Source organism: Procambarus clarkii, chromosome 68 (genome assembly GCF_040958095.1).
Source record: "Procambarus clarkii isolate CNS0578487 chromosome 68, FALCON_Pclarkii_2.0, whole genome shotgun sequence".
In the NCBI taxonomy this organism is placed as follows: domain Eukaryota; kingdom Metazoa; phylum Arthropoda; class Malacostraca; order Decapoda; family Cambaridae; genus Procambarus; species Procambarus clarkii.
This window is the reverse complement of record NC_091217.1, coordinates 17,495,050-17,512,313: the sequence shown is the minus strand read 5'-3', so window position 1 is coordinate 17,512,313 and position 17,264 is coordinate 17,495,050. Positions and strand designations below refer to the sequence as shown.

Here is a 17,264-nt window from a genome sequence, read left to right as displayed (position 1 = left end):
CCCACACCTGTCACACCTGCGTCTGTCAGGTAAGCCGCCCCACACCTCCCCCACCCACACCTGTCACACCTGCGTCTGTCAGGTAAGCTGCCCCACACCTCCCCACCCACACCTGTCACACCTGCGTCTGTCAGGTAAGCTGCCCCACACCTGCCAGTAATATAAAGTTAAATATATATATTTATATTGTATTGATATATGATGTTTTATTGTTATATTTTGTATTGTAATATTTATCATATGGCAGCTAGCTATATGATGTAGTTAGTAACGTTAACAAAGTGCAGCTACCTGCAGGTGCTACTTCCATACACACCATATGATGTAGTTAGTAACGTTAACAAAGTGCAGCTACCTGCAGGTGCTACTTCCATACACACCATATGATGTAGTTAGTAACGTTAACAAAGTGCAGCTACCTGCAGGTGCTACTTCCATACACACCATATGATGTAGTTAGTAACGTTAACAAAGTGCAGCTACCTGCAGGTGCTACTTCCATACACACCATATGATGTAGTTAGTAACGTTAACAAAGTGCAGCTACCTGCAGGTGCTACTTCCATACACACCACCAGATTTGCCCCGGTTACATAAACAAATTTCTAACCAATATAAATGCGGTTTAAACTATATATGGAAACATAAGCTTTTTAATTAAGCATTATCAATATTTTATTATTGCCAAGCATCCTTATGATCCCACAGAGAGGATCTGTAGAGTGCTTCCGCCAGGAGTGTCCAGCCCTGACCTGCCCCTCGCACCAGCAGGAGGAGGCAGGAGAGTGCTGCCCCGCCTGCGTCTCCGGCAGGAACTGTGTACACGCCCACCAGGTCATCCCCCACGACACACACTTCACCGACAACGCCACCTGCAGCAGCTGTCGTTGTGTGGTGGGTCCTGTGGGTCCCCCTCCCGTACTCTCTTCCCCTTGTACTCTCTCTCCCCCCGTCCCTGTACTAAGAACACACTATCCACCATATATATACAGCCAACAAGAATACATATATGCCCTACAGTGTGTTGACTAGTGCTTCCGGTGTTCATTAATGAAAGCTTCTATTTTGTCCGTCTCGTGTGAAATGTTGCAAGTGCGTTTGGCAGCTTTTATTTGTATTTAATTTGCATAATAGCTTTCGCGTTAATTAGAGTAATAGAGAGAAGTGATTTTGCATGTTAAAAATTTTAATGAAAATTAATGCATGGCATTGTTGTTATTTAATTAAATCTTGAGAAATGTCCTGATTGAGTGTTTTAATTAACGTCGACTCTCTCAGGATGGTAACGTCACTTGCGAGCCTGTAGCCTGCCCCAGCCCTGCCTGCAGCCTGCCCAGGCGGGAAGGGGGCGCCTGCTGCCCCACCTGCCCCCCCTGTCACCACCGCGGCGTCCTCCTGCCCCCAGACTACCGTTTCTTTGATCCTGACCAGCCCTGCACTCTCTGCGTCTGCCGGGTAAGTTACTTCACAAATTTTACTTCTATTGCTTATGTACAAAATGAATAAAACTTCCCTTACATTTGCTTTACTTGTCAATGCTTCGTTAGGTTGTCTCAAAAATATATATAATACAGTATAGCTGTAAGAAAATGTTCGAGGATGGAGGCCGGAGGCTTGCTGTAGCCTCGTAAAACATTGCAGGAGTAATTGTGGTCATAGGGAGTGTCATAGGCGGGTCGGGGTCGGCTCAATTCCTCCCTGAAGGGGGAACAGGACCCCAGTACATAAGCATAAAGGAAACTGCAGAAGTCTATTGTTAGGAGCCTTCGAAGCCAGGAGCAAGGGAGGAATCCCGGTCATATATGGCATTCTTCCAGGAAAGGGAGTTTGAAATGGATGGTTGTCAATTGACTTGGCGTCAATTGCCGACTGGACAAATATTGTAAATCAAATGCAATATCATTCATTGATTACTAGAAACACTTCTATGGAAGGAATGACACGTATGCTCGGGATGGGGTTCATTTATCCAAGGCTGAGATAATTGCTGTTGCCAACTCATTGGAACCTGTGGTTGGAGGGGTTTGTTTGGGTTTTAACTGTTAATAGATAGTGGAATGGGAATTGATATGGAGAAAAAGAGGCAATAGAAGTATGTGTTGGTGGGGGAAAATGGCAAAATGAAAAGGGAAGAAGGGCCTCAAAATAACAGAACACTTGAGGTATATTACACAAACAGTAGGAATCTAAGAAACAAAATAGACGATTCAAATTCATTTAAAAGTATAGTTTACAGTCTAGTTTTTAATAATACGATGGAGTAACACAATCTTTTAGATGACTCTCTCAGTAATCACAGTGCTGGATCATACAACCTCAGTAATCACAGTACTGGATCATTGCAGACGATCTACAACAGGTTCTCAACCATTTGGAGTCTGATTAATCCCTACGCAACACCAATAATACAAGGTTGTTGCCAAATAGTGTACTAAAGTTCCACAGGTGTATATCGTACATAATAATAATAATAATAATAATAATAATAATAATAATAATAATAATAATAATAATAATATTTTATTCGGGAAAAGTACATACATAGATGCAGAGTTACAAACATAATATTGGATTTATAGATAGAGCTAGTACATACAATATCTAAAGCCACTAATACACACAGCGTGTCGGACATCTAGCAGCTCAGCTGGATAGTAACTCTGTTCATAGGTTAGTCATTCCCAGACATCAGAAAACAGAAGCGCGCCAACAGCTGTAAATCAATAATAGTGCATTCCCAAGTTCAAATCAGAATATCTGCCCAAATGTCGTACTGCAATTCATACATCTGGCAACTCAGCATGCTAGTACCTGTGTTGATAGGTTTGTCATTCTCAAACCACGAAAAGTACACACAAACGCGCCTAAAGCTATAAATGATTAATTATGCAGTGCTGAGTTCAACCAAAACAGCCATCCAAATATCGTACCGCAATTCCTGCATCTGGCAACTCAACTGGGGACTCGTCACTTTTTTCATAAGGTAAACATTTCTGAGCCTCTAAAAGTACACACAAATCCGAATCTTGATCCACAAATTAGCTATCCTGTTTCCAAACCAACAGTCACAAATACATATATATGCATATTCATACAAGACACACATACTTTCATACATACATATATACATACACATACTCTACAGCCCATACAAACTTTGACAATAGCCTGTTTTTACCACCATTACCCCATTTAGTCAGATATAATTTATACCACATTAATACCAAAATGTATTAAGAGCAAGATTTCAGTATCCCAACGGCTCAGTCACCCAACGTGATCTTTCATTTTTGTTCTATTAATTCATATTGATGCATTTCAACCAGAAAGGTAACCATATTATTTAAACAATTCCCAATTATTGCTAAATGCCCTATTATATTCAGACTCCAAATATTGTACTACATGAATAAGTACCCACCTAGTCACTGTTCATATGGATACACCAGGGTCTTCGTCACGTTGAAATATTAATTACTATTAATGAAAAGCCGAGTTTATGATGTCACACTAAAATATAATAATTTATCACCATTCACACAAAATCCTACACTTGTATATACACTAAAAATGCACAAAATCAAAACACAGTATAAAACGCACACATTTCCACAAATATTCAATTTACACACAAAAATACAACTTCGAAAATTTACACACAATATATTTACACATAATGTATAATTTACACACTATGTAATTTACACACAAAATATATCATGAAACACACACACACAATATGCCATATATACTCAAAATATACCATTTACACACAAATTCAACATGTATACAAAGTGTAGTATTTGCTCAGTATCACGAATTGCATATACGCTTGCACGAAACAAAATGCATTTTCACAAAGTGAATAGTACCAAATTCTACTGTCTAATTGTTTAGTACGTCAATGTTTGTACTATGGTTTGTACATCGTCACAAAAACTACTATCTAAAGAGGAGGATAGGTTGGATTACATGTACCCGTTAATGTGTTCATCACTCAAGTTCTTCCATTGCCTAAGAAATATATATTTTTTCCAGGATGGAAATGTTAAATGTTTCCCAGAGCCTTGTCCAGCTCTCCAGTGTCCGCCGGGCGAGAACCTGGTTCCCGTGGAGGGGTCCTGCTGCCCCATCTGTGTCTCCTCCAAGTTACAGGTGGAGGAGGCTCCGCTACCCAGCACCCAGGGCACCACTCCCCATCCCAGCACTCGGGGCACCACTCCCCATCCCAGCACTCGGGGCACCACTCCCCATCCCAGCACTCGGGGCACCACTCCCCATCCCAGCACTCGGGGCACCACTCCCCATCCCAGCACTCGGGGCACCACTCCCCATCCCAGCACTCGGGGCACCACTCCCCATCCCAGCACTCGGGGCACCACTCCCCATCCCAGCACTCGGGGCATCACTCCCCATCCCAGCACTCGGGGCACCACTCCCCATCCCAGCACTCGGGGCACCACTCCCCATCCCAGCACTCGGGGCACCACTCCCCATCCCAGCACTCGGGGCACCACTCCCCATCCCAGCACTCGGGGCACCACTCCCCATCCAAGCACTCGGGGCACCACTCCCCATCCCAGCACTCGGGGCACCACTCCCCATCCCAGCACTCGGGGCACCACTCCCCATCCCAGCACTCGGGGCACCACTCCCCATCCCAGCACTCGGGGCACCACTCCCCATCCCAGCACTCGGGGCACCACTCCCCATCCCAGCACTCGGGGCACCACTCCCCATCCCAGCACTCGGGGCACCACTCCCCATCCCAGCACTCGGGGCACCACTCCCCATCCCAGCACTCGGGGCACCACTCCCCATCCCAGCACTCGGGGCACCACTCCCCATCCCAGCACTCGGGGCACCACTCCCCATCCCAGCACTCGGGGCACCACTCCCCATCCCAGCACTCGGGGCACCACTCCCCATCCCAGCACTCGGGGCACCACTCCCCATCCCAGCACTCGGGGCACCACTCCCCATCCCAGCACTCGGGGCACCACTCCCCATCCCAGCACTCGGGGCACCACTCCCCATCCCAGCACTCGGGGCACCACTCCCCATCCCAGCACTCGGGGCACCACTCCCCATCCCAGCACTCGGGGCACCACTCCCCATCCCAGCACTCGGGGCACCACTCCCCATCCCAGCACTCGGGGCACCACTCCCCATCCCAGCACTCGGGGCACCACTCCCCATCCCAGCACTCGGGGCACCACTCCCCATCCCAGCACTCGGGGCACCACTCCCCATCCCAGCACTCGGGGCACCACTCCCCATCCCAGCACTCGGGGCACCACTCCCCATCCCAGCACTCGGGGCACCACTCCCCATCCCAGCACTCGGGGCACCACTCCCCATCCCAGCACTCGGGGCACCACTCCCCATCCCAGCACTCGGGGCACCACTCCCCATCCCAGCACTCGGGGCACCACTCCCCATCCCAGCACTCGGGGCACCACTCCCCATCCCAGCACTCGGGGCACCACTCCCCATCCCAGCACTCGGGGCACCACTCTCCATCCCAGCACTCGGGGCACCACTCTCCATCCCAGCACTCGGGGCACCACTCTCCATCCCAGCACTCGGGGCACCACTTCCCATCCCAGCACCCGGGGCACCACTTCCCATCCCAGCACCCGGGGCACCACTTCCCATCCCAGCACCCGGGGCACCACTCCTCATCCCAGCACCCAGGGCACCACCCCCCATCCCAGCGCCCAGGCCATCACTCCCCATCCCAGCACTCAGGACACCACTCCCCATCCCAGCACTCGGGGCACCACTCTCCATCCCAGCGCCCAGGCCATCACTCCCCATCCCAGCGCCCAGGCCATCACTCCCCATCCCAGCACTCGGGGCACCACTCTCCATCCCAGCGCCCAGGTCATCACTCCCCATCCCAGCACCCAGGGCACCACCCCCCATCCCACCACGCAAGACATCACTCTCCATCCCAGCACGCAAGACATCACTCCCCATCCCAGCACCCAGGGCACCACTCCCCATCCCAGCGCCCAGGACACCACTCCCCATCCCAGCACGGACGATATACCTCCCCATTCCAGTGCCCAGGATATCCCTACCCATCCCGGCACAATTTCGGACCCCTTGCCCCAAGCCGCTACCCAAGACACTATGTTAGAACTCCCGTCTTGGATAGATGACCCAAAACGAGCAGTTATTAACTCAGGGAAAGTTCCTCAAGTAGAGGAGCACTCTTCCCGGACGCCCTCAGTGGAGAGAGTGGGCCCCTCTGGTCTTGCCAAGACCGACACACAAAGTGCAGCTTCTATACAAGGTGTTGGACAACAAGAAAGTCACATAAACATTGAGAATCCAAATTCCGTTAATTTGACTCTAGGCTTTGCAGCTCCTGACTCATCGCTGAACAATATTACATTTGCTGACAAAGATCCCGGGATAAACGAGACACATCTATTATCAGGGAGAATTGATACAGCAGAATTTATAGCTAGCAAGCCCCTCGTCGTTTACAGGAACGGAACCTTCAATGACTCATTGGCTGTGTATTATGAGGAAGATATACTTTTCTTTGACCATACTGATTCACCGGGAACAACCCTTCCCTTAGGATCTAGCACAGAGTTATCCCTTGATAGCGACAAGATTCCTCCCTCAGCCCCGAGCTCTAGGACCAGTGGCGCCTCGGGAGAAGCCGAGGACTCCCAGGCCAGGGGTGGTGCCAGCCACGGTCACGACCGACAGGGATCACACGCCCCATTTGGAACATACAGTAGGAATACCTTTCTTGATAAAGTTAACAAATTAAGAGAATCAAAAACAAAAATTAAATTTAAAGTTCAGTTAAAAATATCCAAGCGACAAAATTCTACAGATGAGGAAGAAAGAACAGATGCGAGCGACAGACCCAAACACACACCATCTTGTTCCTTGCTAAACCCGCTTCTGTCAAGGTCTCGTCTAGCACACGACCGACGCGCGAGCATCACGCAGTCGTCTGTCACAGTGCCTGGTCAGAGTGGCACGACTTCTGATGCCAGGGATGGGCTCGTGTCACCCACCTCAACACATCAACCCCGATACCTTGAGGGTTATCCAGTCATCAAGAAACTCTTCATCGAAGGAGCAGTAAAGGAGAGTGATAATATGAAAGACTTGCACATCTCTGTTACACCTGACGTAACCACGGAATATACTGGTACAGCCCCGGAGCCCACACCTCGGGTTCCGTCCGCTCTCAGTAAAGAATCTGTATCGCCAACGGCTTCCCTTCTAAAGTCGATCTCAACACTACACGAGACACACTTACCAGTTATTAAGGAACTTAAGAAAGAGAGAGAAATACGTCGAATTATTAACGAAAATACATCTTCCCCAACACCTACGAAGCCAACTACAACGTCTACAAACTATGCTGTTGATTCCCATAACATACCTCCTCATTCCAATAGATATTTTGAAGTTCCAAAACCAGCAATAGATAAAGCTCGACCATTGCTTCAGAAAATACAAGAAAGTGATTTCACTTCGTTACCACCATCAGCTAGTTCAAATTATAGAGTTTCCAACGAAAATTGGGGTTCTACACTTGCATACTCAGATTACATAAATGCTCCTCCAGTTGACGCAACTTTCGTGGGACCTTCTTCAAGTACTTCCATTACCGTCTTACAAACTTCAGATACCTCCACAGATTCATCAGATCCCATGACGTACTGGGATCAAGTACACTCAACAGAACCGTCACATACTACTTTGACGCCGGAAGCGCCTTCCTTTACCAGGACGTCGACAGTCTTACCAGAGGAAGCTTTGACACCTTCGATTGTTGACGGGACAGATGAGCAGCTTAGGGTTCTAAGTCTACACAACTACGTTCAAGGTATTGAAGCCACTTCCGACGATCGTGAAAATGTACAAGTTCCAACACCAGTTATGCTTCGAATAACGGAGGAATATTCTTCTCTGACATCACCACAAGCAATTTCTCAGCCCAACCTAATCTTCAGTATTGATTCATCCGAGTCGTCAACTGGCCCATCCGAATCGACACCCTCGACGCCCATCCCGCCCGACACCCTTCTCACTACCCCATCCTCGCCTGACACCCTTCTCACTACCCCAGCCTCTCCTGACACCCTTCTCACCACCCCAGCCTCTCCTGACACCCTTCTCACCACCCCAGCCTCGCCTGACACCCTTCTCACAACCACAGCCTCGCCTGACACCCTTCTCACAACCACAGCCTCGCCTGACACCCTTCTCACAACCACAGCCTCGCCTGACACCCTTCTCACAACCACAGCTTCGCCTGACACCCTTCTCACTACCCCATCCTCGCCTGACACCCTTCTCACTACCCCATCCTCGCCTGACACCCTTCTCGCTACCCCATCCTCGCCTGACACCCTTCTCACTACCCCAGCCTCTCCTGACACCCTTCTCACCACCCCAGCCTCTCCTGACACCCTTCTCACTGCCCCAGCCTCTCCTGACACCCTTCTCACCACCCCAGCCTCTCCTGACACCCTTCTCACTGCCCCAGCCTCTCCTGACACCCTTCTCACTGCCCCAGCCTCTCCTGACACCCTTCTCACCACCCCAGCCTCTCCTGACACCCTTCTCACTGCCCCAGCCTCTCCTGACACCCTTCTCACTGCCCCAGCCTCACCTGACACCCTTCTCACTGCCCCAGCCTCTCCTGACACCCTTCTCACTGCCCCAGCCTCTCCTGACACCCTTCTCACCACCCCAGCCTCTCCTGACACCCTTCTCACCACCCCAGCCTCTCCTGACACCCTTCTCACTGCCCCAGCCTCTCCTGACACCCTTCTCACTGCCCCAGCCTCACCTGACACCCTTCTCACTGCCCCAGCCTCTCCTGACACCCTTCTCACTGCCCCAGCCTCACCTGACACCTTACGTGGCTTCTGCGAAGTAGAGGAGATGGGGAAGATGTTCAGGCTGCCTGAAGACCCTTGCATCATTTGCAAATGTTCGGTACGTGATGTTCATAGAAAATTTCTTCATTACGCCTGACCTTGTCAGTCATGCAGGATATTACGCCTGACTTTGCGTCAGTCATGTAGGATATTATGCCTGACTTTGCGTCAGTCATGCAGGATATTACGCCTGACTTTGCGTCAGTCATGCAGGTTAAAAATTTGCGTTCGATATAATTCATTGTTCATACTACAGATGGTTTGTTGAGGCTCTCTTATGATGGAACCATCTTGATGACACTTACTCTGCTTAATGATGATTTGCAATGTGACCACTCGAGCCCTTTACGACGCTACGAATCACACTCTTATGTGCGCATAAAATTCAAGATAATTTTAATATGAAGAAACTGGAAACGATATACATAAGTTTGTGCTCAAGTGAAATGAGTTAGTTTGTTAAATTTTGTGTAAGGCTAAATAATGTGGTGATTCGAAGCTTCGTAAAGATTTCTAGTGACCACTGGTGATGCCTGTGCGTCTCGTTGCAGCGTGAGCTGTCGTGGGAGTGTGGGAAGGTGGCGTGTCCCCCTCTAGACTGTCCAGCTGAGGAGCTCCGCCTGCCGGAGGGGGAGTGTTGTCCTGCCTGCAGAGGTCTGTAATCTAGCCATAGAGAGAGACTAATAAACGCATGGAAAGCTAAAGTCTGTTTACATTTAGAATTTTGAGTTACCTATAACAACTTTGTCTTGTAAACCACTGTCTACTAATCCTCTCTCGTCTTTCCAATTTGTTCTCCTGATAATTTTATGGTTGTCTTGAGATGTATTTATTGAACCTTTCGTAAATATTTGGTTAGGAAGAATAATAGGAATGGCTATTGTTGTCCCCTAGCTCCCCTTGCCACTTCGGGGGGGGTATAGGGGGTTTATGATGCTTCAGGGCATCAATCCCCCCAGCCACAGGGCAACTAGGGACTAGAAATTCCCGACTTTCCTACGTCAATCTGTCTACAGAAGAACAAGCGGCTCGGGGCGTTGGTAGAGTCGGGGGATCCAGTGGAGGTGAAGGATCGAGCCATGCCTTTACCCGCATATAACTAAGTTGTTGCAGTTATTTTTACCTAGAGAAAGCTTGTAACACTGCCTGGAGACATTAAATATATTACTCTGAATGCATTCGCTGGACCTGCTTGGCAACTTGTCACTCTTGCGGCAAAGCTTTCTCTCTAGTCATATGCTTAAGGCACGTCTTTGGATTGCTTTATGGACTTCTTATCACCAAAATGGAGGCATTTCGCAGGGTAGTGTTTTGATTACTACCCTTTCCCCTGGTTGTCCTTAATGATCTTGCTTCTTCCTTCCCACCTGGTGTTAACTTAGCACTTTATGCGGACGACATTACTACTTGGTGTTGCGGTAATGAGTCTTCTTCAGCGCCGGTTTCCGATTGCGGCGACGGCCTGGCCTCGACCTGGATTCATAAAGTAGTACCGCAAGTACTTGCGAACTTGTACAACTTTTCTCAATCTTTGGTGATTTCGCTAATATTCGTTAATCCATTTCTGAGCACCAAAGCACCAGGAGACTGTTTAAAACTATAATAACATTTTATTGAGGAGATTTGATCCTCGTAAACTGTTTAATGAATGTAAACAACGCCGCCAAAGATTGAGGAAAGATGTACACGTTAATAAGTACTTGCCTAACTACTTGTTGAATCCTGGCCCAGGTCTACCAGGCATGAATTCAATGTTTCTACAATGAAACCTATTACTAGACGGCGTATTGTTCTCTGCTTGTCCTTGTCGCTGTCCGGAGGTCAACTTCCGAGTTTAAACAAAATGCAACATTCTTGAAGTAGGTCTTTGACACCGTGTTGTCATGATATTCCCAAGTGCGGTACCTACAAACAAAATAGGCCAAGGCCCTTTCCTTGGAAAAGAGCAATCATAAAATAATAAGTTAAGAAGAATTAAATCATTATAGGTGTACAGAAGTTGCATTTCAAAACTCTACAGGATGGAATTCAGTAGAGAATTTTCGGGTAAGAAAAACAATATTAAGGCGAGAACCGGTGTTAATGGCCAAGAAATGGGACGCGAGCTCATTTGCGACCGACAATGGTTCTCTAAATGAAATTGTCTGCAGTCATATGAATCTTCGTCCAGATATGTCAACCCGTCCTCCAGCCCGTCCTCCAGACAAAGACCCAAAAGTGATTCCATCCACGCGCCAAACCCCCAGGTGTTTATGAATGAAAAACGGTTTACACACGACTCACAACTGATGACGTTCGAACACTTCCGGAACAAGTGCTTCACTGACGAATTTTGTTCGAACCACAACGCTGTAAATGCTTCACCCACGTACTACAAATACAAATAATCGCCAACAGAACCTAAACACCTAACCTAACCTATGCCTATATATGCGCAATATGCTAATATATTATTTTATTAATTGATATTGAGATAATTCTTGTTTTGAATGAACAGCATGTTAAAATTAATGAATACGTCTTTGGGATCATTTGTTCCGGAAGTTTGCAATCGAAGTCAGTTGCGAGTCGTGTCTAAACAGTTTTTCATTCATAAACAGCGGGTTTGGCGGGTGCATGAAATCACTTTTGTATCTTTGTCTGGAGGACGGGCTGGCAAATACAATCACCAACAGAACCTAAATGCCTAATGTTACGGTTCCCTCTCCTATCTCTTTCGTTTTCCTGCTTTAAGAGTCATATCAGCTCTCCCTACTGATTCTCTGAGGTTCAGGGAGTCTATTGACATATGTGGCGACCAGACCGGATGCCGGTTAAAGGAAGGAAGTTACATTATAAGTTGTAAATAAGGGGAAATTGGCGCCCTGATATAAAATGAAAGAGTATCCCCTAATGCAGATATGACCTTTTGGAAGGGACACTAGCCGATCGCGGATTGGCCGACTTAGGTCGCGGGCGACCAATCAGGGCCCGCCATGACGTCACTGAGTGCCCCGGGCGGCACCAACGTCAGAGTTGACCCGACCTTGGAAGCGACAGGACGCGCCTCGGTCTGCTCTCGAGGATTAGAGGCTCTACAAGCCTTTCTTAGTGGATTAGTGCTGGCTATTGCAGCCCATCTCACGTATTGGAGACCCCGCGCTTCTGGGAAGCGAAAAGGAACAAAGTTTATTGAGCGAAAGAGTGCCACACTTGGAAAATATTCGGCGACGACGCTGGGCGGCGACGCTGGACGTTGGGGGGCCTGGAAAGGTGTGGCGGGCAAGCCTAGCTGTGACCGGGTCACATCCACTGAGGGTTGGAAGGACGACACCGTGCCTAGGACAAGGAGCAACGCCTTGTGGAAGGGGCGAGTGTGGGAAAAATAGTGATTAGCTCAGCGCCCATCGATGAACCAGGATTGGGGCAGCTGAATCTCAGGGATTGGAACGGCGACGACGCGAAGGCTCCACGACACCTGAGGATCTGTGGAACGTTCCTGGATCGTCGAGGATCGACTCAGGAAGCGTGGGAACCTCACACCATCGAGGGACAGGCGTCGTGAGCCAGGAATGTAAGGTAGATCATTTTCCCTCCCATTACCCCTTGTGTGAGTAGGCTAGTTAGGCCACAATATTTACTTATGTATGTGGCAATAGGACATTAATGCTTTAATAGTAGAATAGGCTGCAAGGCAGCTTGTGTCCAGGACCGTCATAGAGGACAGTGTGTATGGATGGCAGGACAGTGAAGAAGAGGCGCCGACGTGGTGAAGAGGCCCTCCTGTGAGAGAGTGTGGGACTCCTGTCTTTCTGCCCAGTTGAAGGAGTGTTGGAGGTCGTGGAAGAAGAGGCTGACGATCTCCAGACTTATTATTCTTATTTCCATATTCATGTATTACTTGTGATTGTGTGTGTGTTCATGTAATTTGCATCAGTAAATTCACACTTTTATCATTGTGTTTGAGTGTGCCTCCATTTATAATATTTCTCTATGAGCATACACGAAGGTTATCACAGTACCACCTAGGGAACACAACGTTCTCTATAGAAGTTCTTATTGCCTGGTGAGTGGTAAAGACAGCACAGACTTACATAAAAGTGTACCCTTAGCCATCCGATCAGTATCAGTGCCTGAATGGTGGCAACTATTAACGTAGTGGCTATAGAGAGGTAAAGCCACACAGACTTTCCTGGGAGAGTACCCTGGGCAGACAGTCTAGTAGCAGATCTATGGGAGTAGCAATCTTCTGGCTACAAACAACATATAATACACCCACTGAACTGCATTACTGGGGTGCAGATATAATAACCCAGCTGGCGACCTTGTTAAGAAGAAGATAGAGAAGACAGGCGGGAAAGGAGTTCCTGCAACCTTTTTGTCTGGCAGGCAAGACTCAGGGAGGTTATTGTTATAAGGTAAGCCTGAGTCTTCCTTCACTCCTCCACGGGTCTAGGCCGGAACTGTTAACAGCAGTTTCCCCGTGTTTGACTGAAGGGCTTCCAGGGTGAATCAGTGGCACCCTCTTTTGTGGTGGAAGCAAAGACCTGCGGAGGTGGGCATTGTTGGTCCTCTCCTGTGTGACCAAGGAGACCCCGGTGAATCCCAGGAGTCGGAGGGGCTGAGTATTCGGCCTTTTGAGCCCCTAGCAGCCGAGTGCTAGCAGAGCCCCGGCCCACCACCCTCCACGTGACACTAACCTAACCAATGCCTAAATATGCGCATTATGCTAATAGATAACAATGTTAATTTATAGTTGCGAAAATTCCAAAATGAATGAATAGCATGTTAAACTTTATGAATTCATCTTTGGGGTCGACCGCTGGATGGAATGGACTTGTTCTGAGGATGGGTTGAGATATGGGGAAATGAGGTTTTAACAGCGGAAGCAGGCACACTAGATATCCAATTATCCCACTTATTTGAACGAATGACCCTAGTCTGCCATGTCTCCTGTGTCTTCTTTCCCATCTCCCCCCCCCCCTCCTTTTCCCAACCCTCCCCTCCCCCCATCTCTTGGCCCTCCACACCCATGTCTGACCAGGCTGTTGTCCTTCATCCTCCCAGCAATCATGTTATTCGTTCCCGTTTTTCTTCTCCTGTTGAGATCATTGAGTCTTTTGCCTAGTACGTTGCTGCTGGCATACCTGTCTCTTTGAGTCATAAACGTAAGCCTGCTTCCTCTCCTTCATCCTTCCCGGTGGGTTAGAAATCATCGCTTTCTTCCTTGCCACCCCGCCTCTGACTCTTATCACTACGTCCCCTCCCATTTCGGTGATCGGGCCTCCTGTCCCAGCTATGGAGGTTCCCTTAGCCCCCGATTCTCTCTCGGTTGTTGCTCTTGCTGAGGTGCATTTCCCAGTTTCTGAACCTGCTGTCCTTGACCGCTCCTCTCCGTCGTCTCCTACTCCGGACCCCGACCGTCCACCTCTGGTATGTCCTCCCGCTCCCTTAACTCTGTCCTTACTAAGTTTACCCATGCACCCAAACCTAGATTTTGTTGATCCTGATCTCGTCCTGGTCACTTTCGCTGTTATTCCTTTCTCTCCCCCCCCCCCACCCCTTCCCCCAGCAGCTTGGGCCCATAACTTACTGCTCTCTTGATTCGTACTGATATTTCCTCCATCCCCCTACTTTTTCAGTCGTCTATCCAATGTTCTGCAGTCCGTGTCTTCGTGAGTAAATGGTATACGGTCTATTCCATTTATCTCTCCCCCTAATATCCCACTTTCTCTTTCTGATCTCAAGTACCAACTGGACTCCTTGCCGACTAGTCCCCTCCACTCCCCTCTCTCCTCTCTCTCCTCGGTGGTAGGGTCGAGCCCCAAGCCCCCAGTGGTGACCACCTCGTCCCCTGGAATGGCTCTCTCTCTCTCTCTCTTTGACTACTGTACCATTAACCTCCCCCCCCCCATCTCACTGGAGGTTCTCTGCACGGACCCTCCCACAGACGCTCCCACACAATTCCTTCCTGCACTAATACATACCATGCCTTGTTTGGTCCTGCTACATGGACTAAATACTTTGATCTCATCCATAAGGATTCTACAGTTCATGACGATTTCTTCCTTCATAAACACCTCGTTGATCCGGTGGATGCCTCTGTTACTTTCAACCTAACCCGTTTTGGTACCCGGTCATGTATATCCTTGTTGAATGTCCTGACATCCAGGACGAGCGTGTCGTGCTTCCCGACCATCCCCCGCGGTCACTTGTCCCTCGATAGAATTCTTGGTGAATCGGATACTTTTGATATCGTTCGCCTTATGCGTTTGTTTTCATATTGGCATCCTTAGTAATATTTAGTTCCCTCTGATTATTCCGTACATTTAATGCTGCTACATAGCCTTCCCGGTTTGGTGCCTTCTTTTGATAATTACTTGTTGGTGCCAGATGATCCGTTCAGGAGTACATCTCGCCTCTGCAGCCGGTGTTGGAGATTTGGGCATGGTCCCTTCAGGTTCACTAGTGAGGTGTGTGTATGCCCCATGTGTGCAGCCTCGGATCATTCTAACACAGAGTGCCTTTCTTCACAAGCTCTCTCTGACAATTGCGGTGACACCCACACTGCTTTCTCCTGTGCGTGTGATCACTACAAATTTAAGGAAGCCATCTTGAATTTAAAACATCGTGATCATTTATCTTTCTTGAGGCAAGACAGAAGGTTTGCCATCTTCTCTTTCTCTGGCATGTCTTATGCTCGTGTGTTGTGTTCCCCTTCTTCTCGCCCTCTCCCACTTTCTCAATTTCGCAACCGTTTCCAAGCTTTGGACCCCGACACCACCTCGTCTGCTCCTTTGCGTTCTTGGCCAGAGGGTTTTCCTCCTCTGTCAGGTGTTTCCTTCCCTCCTCAGTCTTCCTTGTCTCCTCTGCCCTCTTTCCCTTCTCGCCCTGATCCTTCTCAGCCCTCCCCTCAGTCTCTTGGCCCTCCTTACCACCTATCTGATCAGGCCATTGTCCAACCCCCTCCCAGCGTTCATGTTGACCATTCCCGTTCATCTGCTGAAACTGTTGAGGTGGTTACCCAGTATATTGTTGATGGTACGCCTGTCTCTCTCCGTCAGAAACGTAAGCCTGGTTCCTCTCCTTCATTTCCGGAGGGTAAGAAGGCTTTGATATATTCCTCACCTTCCAACTCCGAAACAACCCCTCTTTCTCCTATTTCAGTGACAGTCACCTGTCCCGGCTATGGCGGTCCCCTTGGTCCTTGATCCTCTCTTGGATTCTGCCTTTGATCCGGTGCCCTCTCCTGTTTCTGCCCTTCCTTTCCCCGATCCCCTTGACCACCTCTGGATGCCGCCTCCTGCTCCGAAATCTGTCAGTCCGCCTCTGGTCCGTCCTCCCATTCCCTTGCCTCCATTATCTTTGCTAGCTTTGCCCATGCCCTGTCACCTTCATTTCCCTGATCCTGGTCCTGATCTTCCTTAGTCTACTGTGTTCTTCTTTGCCTTTGTTTCTCCTTTGTTATCTCTGTTTCGGTTCTCTTTTTTTTTTTGTCCGTCTGTTCTTCAATGGAATATTCATGGTTTTTATGCCAATTTCTATGAACGCCAACGATCATTTCTATGATCGTGCAGTTTTCACTGCTTTTTGTCTCAAAGAGCCGATGCATGGCGTTCATCCTGGTCGCTTCCGAGGTTACTTTTTCAGGTGCCCATTCAGTGTTCTGCGGCTCCTATCTTTGTGAGTAAATGGTATACAGACTGTTCCATTGTCTTCCCCCAAATGTTCCACTTTCTCTTCCTGATCTTAAACACTTGTTGGATTTATTACCAGAGCCTGTGCTCCTTTTGGGTGATTTTAACTGCCGGCATACCCTCTGGGGAGATGTTCTGACTAACACTCTGGCCACCTTCTTGAACCATTTGTCCTTTCTTCTCTGTTACTTCTAAATTCTGGTGAGCCCATTCATGTTCACTCCCACACACTCGTACATTTTCCTGTCTTGATCTTTCTCTCTGCTCGTCTTCTCTTTATTTAGACTTCACCTGGCGGGTTCTTGATGACCTGCATAAGTGACCATTTCCCCATCCTTTTCACCTTCCTCTCTCTTCACCCTCCCTTCTTATGCCCTAGGTGGCAGTTTGCCAAGGCTGACTGGAACCTCTTCACCTTATGCACTACTCTTTCTGACCTCTCTGATCTGCCTCTTTCCTGAGCCCCCCTCCTCTTTCATGGCACGGTTTCAACCCGTTCTCGCAAATTTACTAAGTCAATATTGACTTATTAGTTGCGTGCATAGGTGACATACTAAACATAATAGTTTCCCTTGAAAAGCTTCATAGAAAACACCGACCTTACCTAACCTACTTAGTATGTTAAAATAAGCATCTTATAGCTTCGTAATTACAATTGTTA

General features: G+C 48.4%; 1 protein-coding gene across 1 annotated transcript in view; it reads left to right on the top strand.

Annotated features, from left to right (window-relative positions):
* The first annotated feature begins 5,257 nt into the window (after positions 1–5,257).
* Positions 5,258–17,264, top strand: part of LOC123774727 (mucin-2) — a 37,424-nt gene continuing 25,417 nt past the window's right edge. Inside the window, exons 1-2 of the mRNA XM_069310882.1 lie at positions 5,258–8,985; positions 9,479–9,581. Of these exons, the coding sequence (XP_069166983.1) occupies positions 6,139–8,985; positions 9,479–9,581 (2,950 nt within the window). The 5' untranslated portion in view covers positions 5,258–6,138. The remainder of the gene's footprint in view (positions 8,986–9,478; positions 9,582–17,264) is intronic.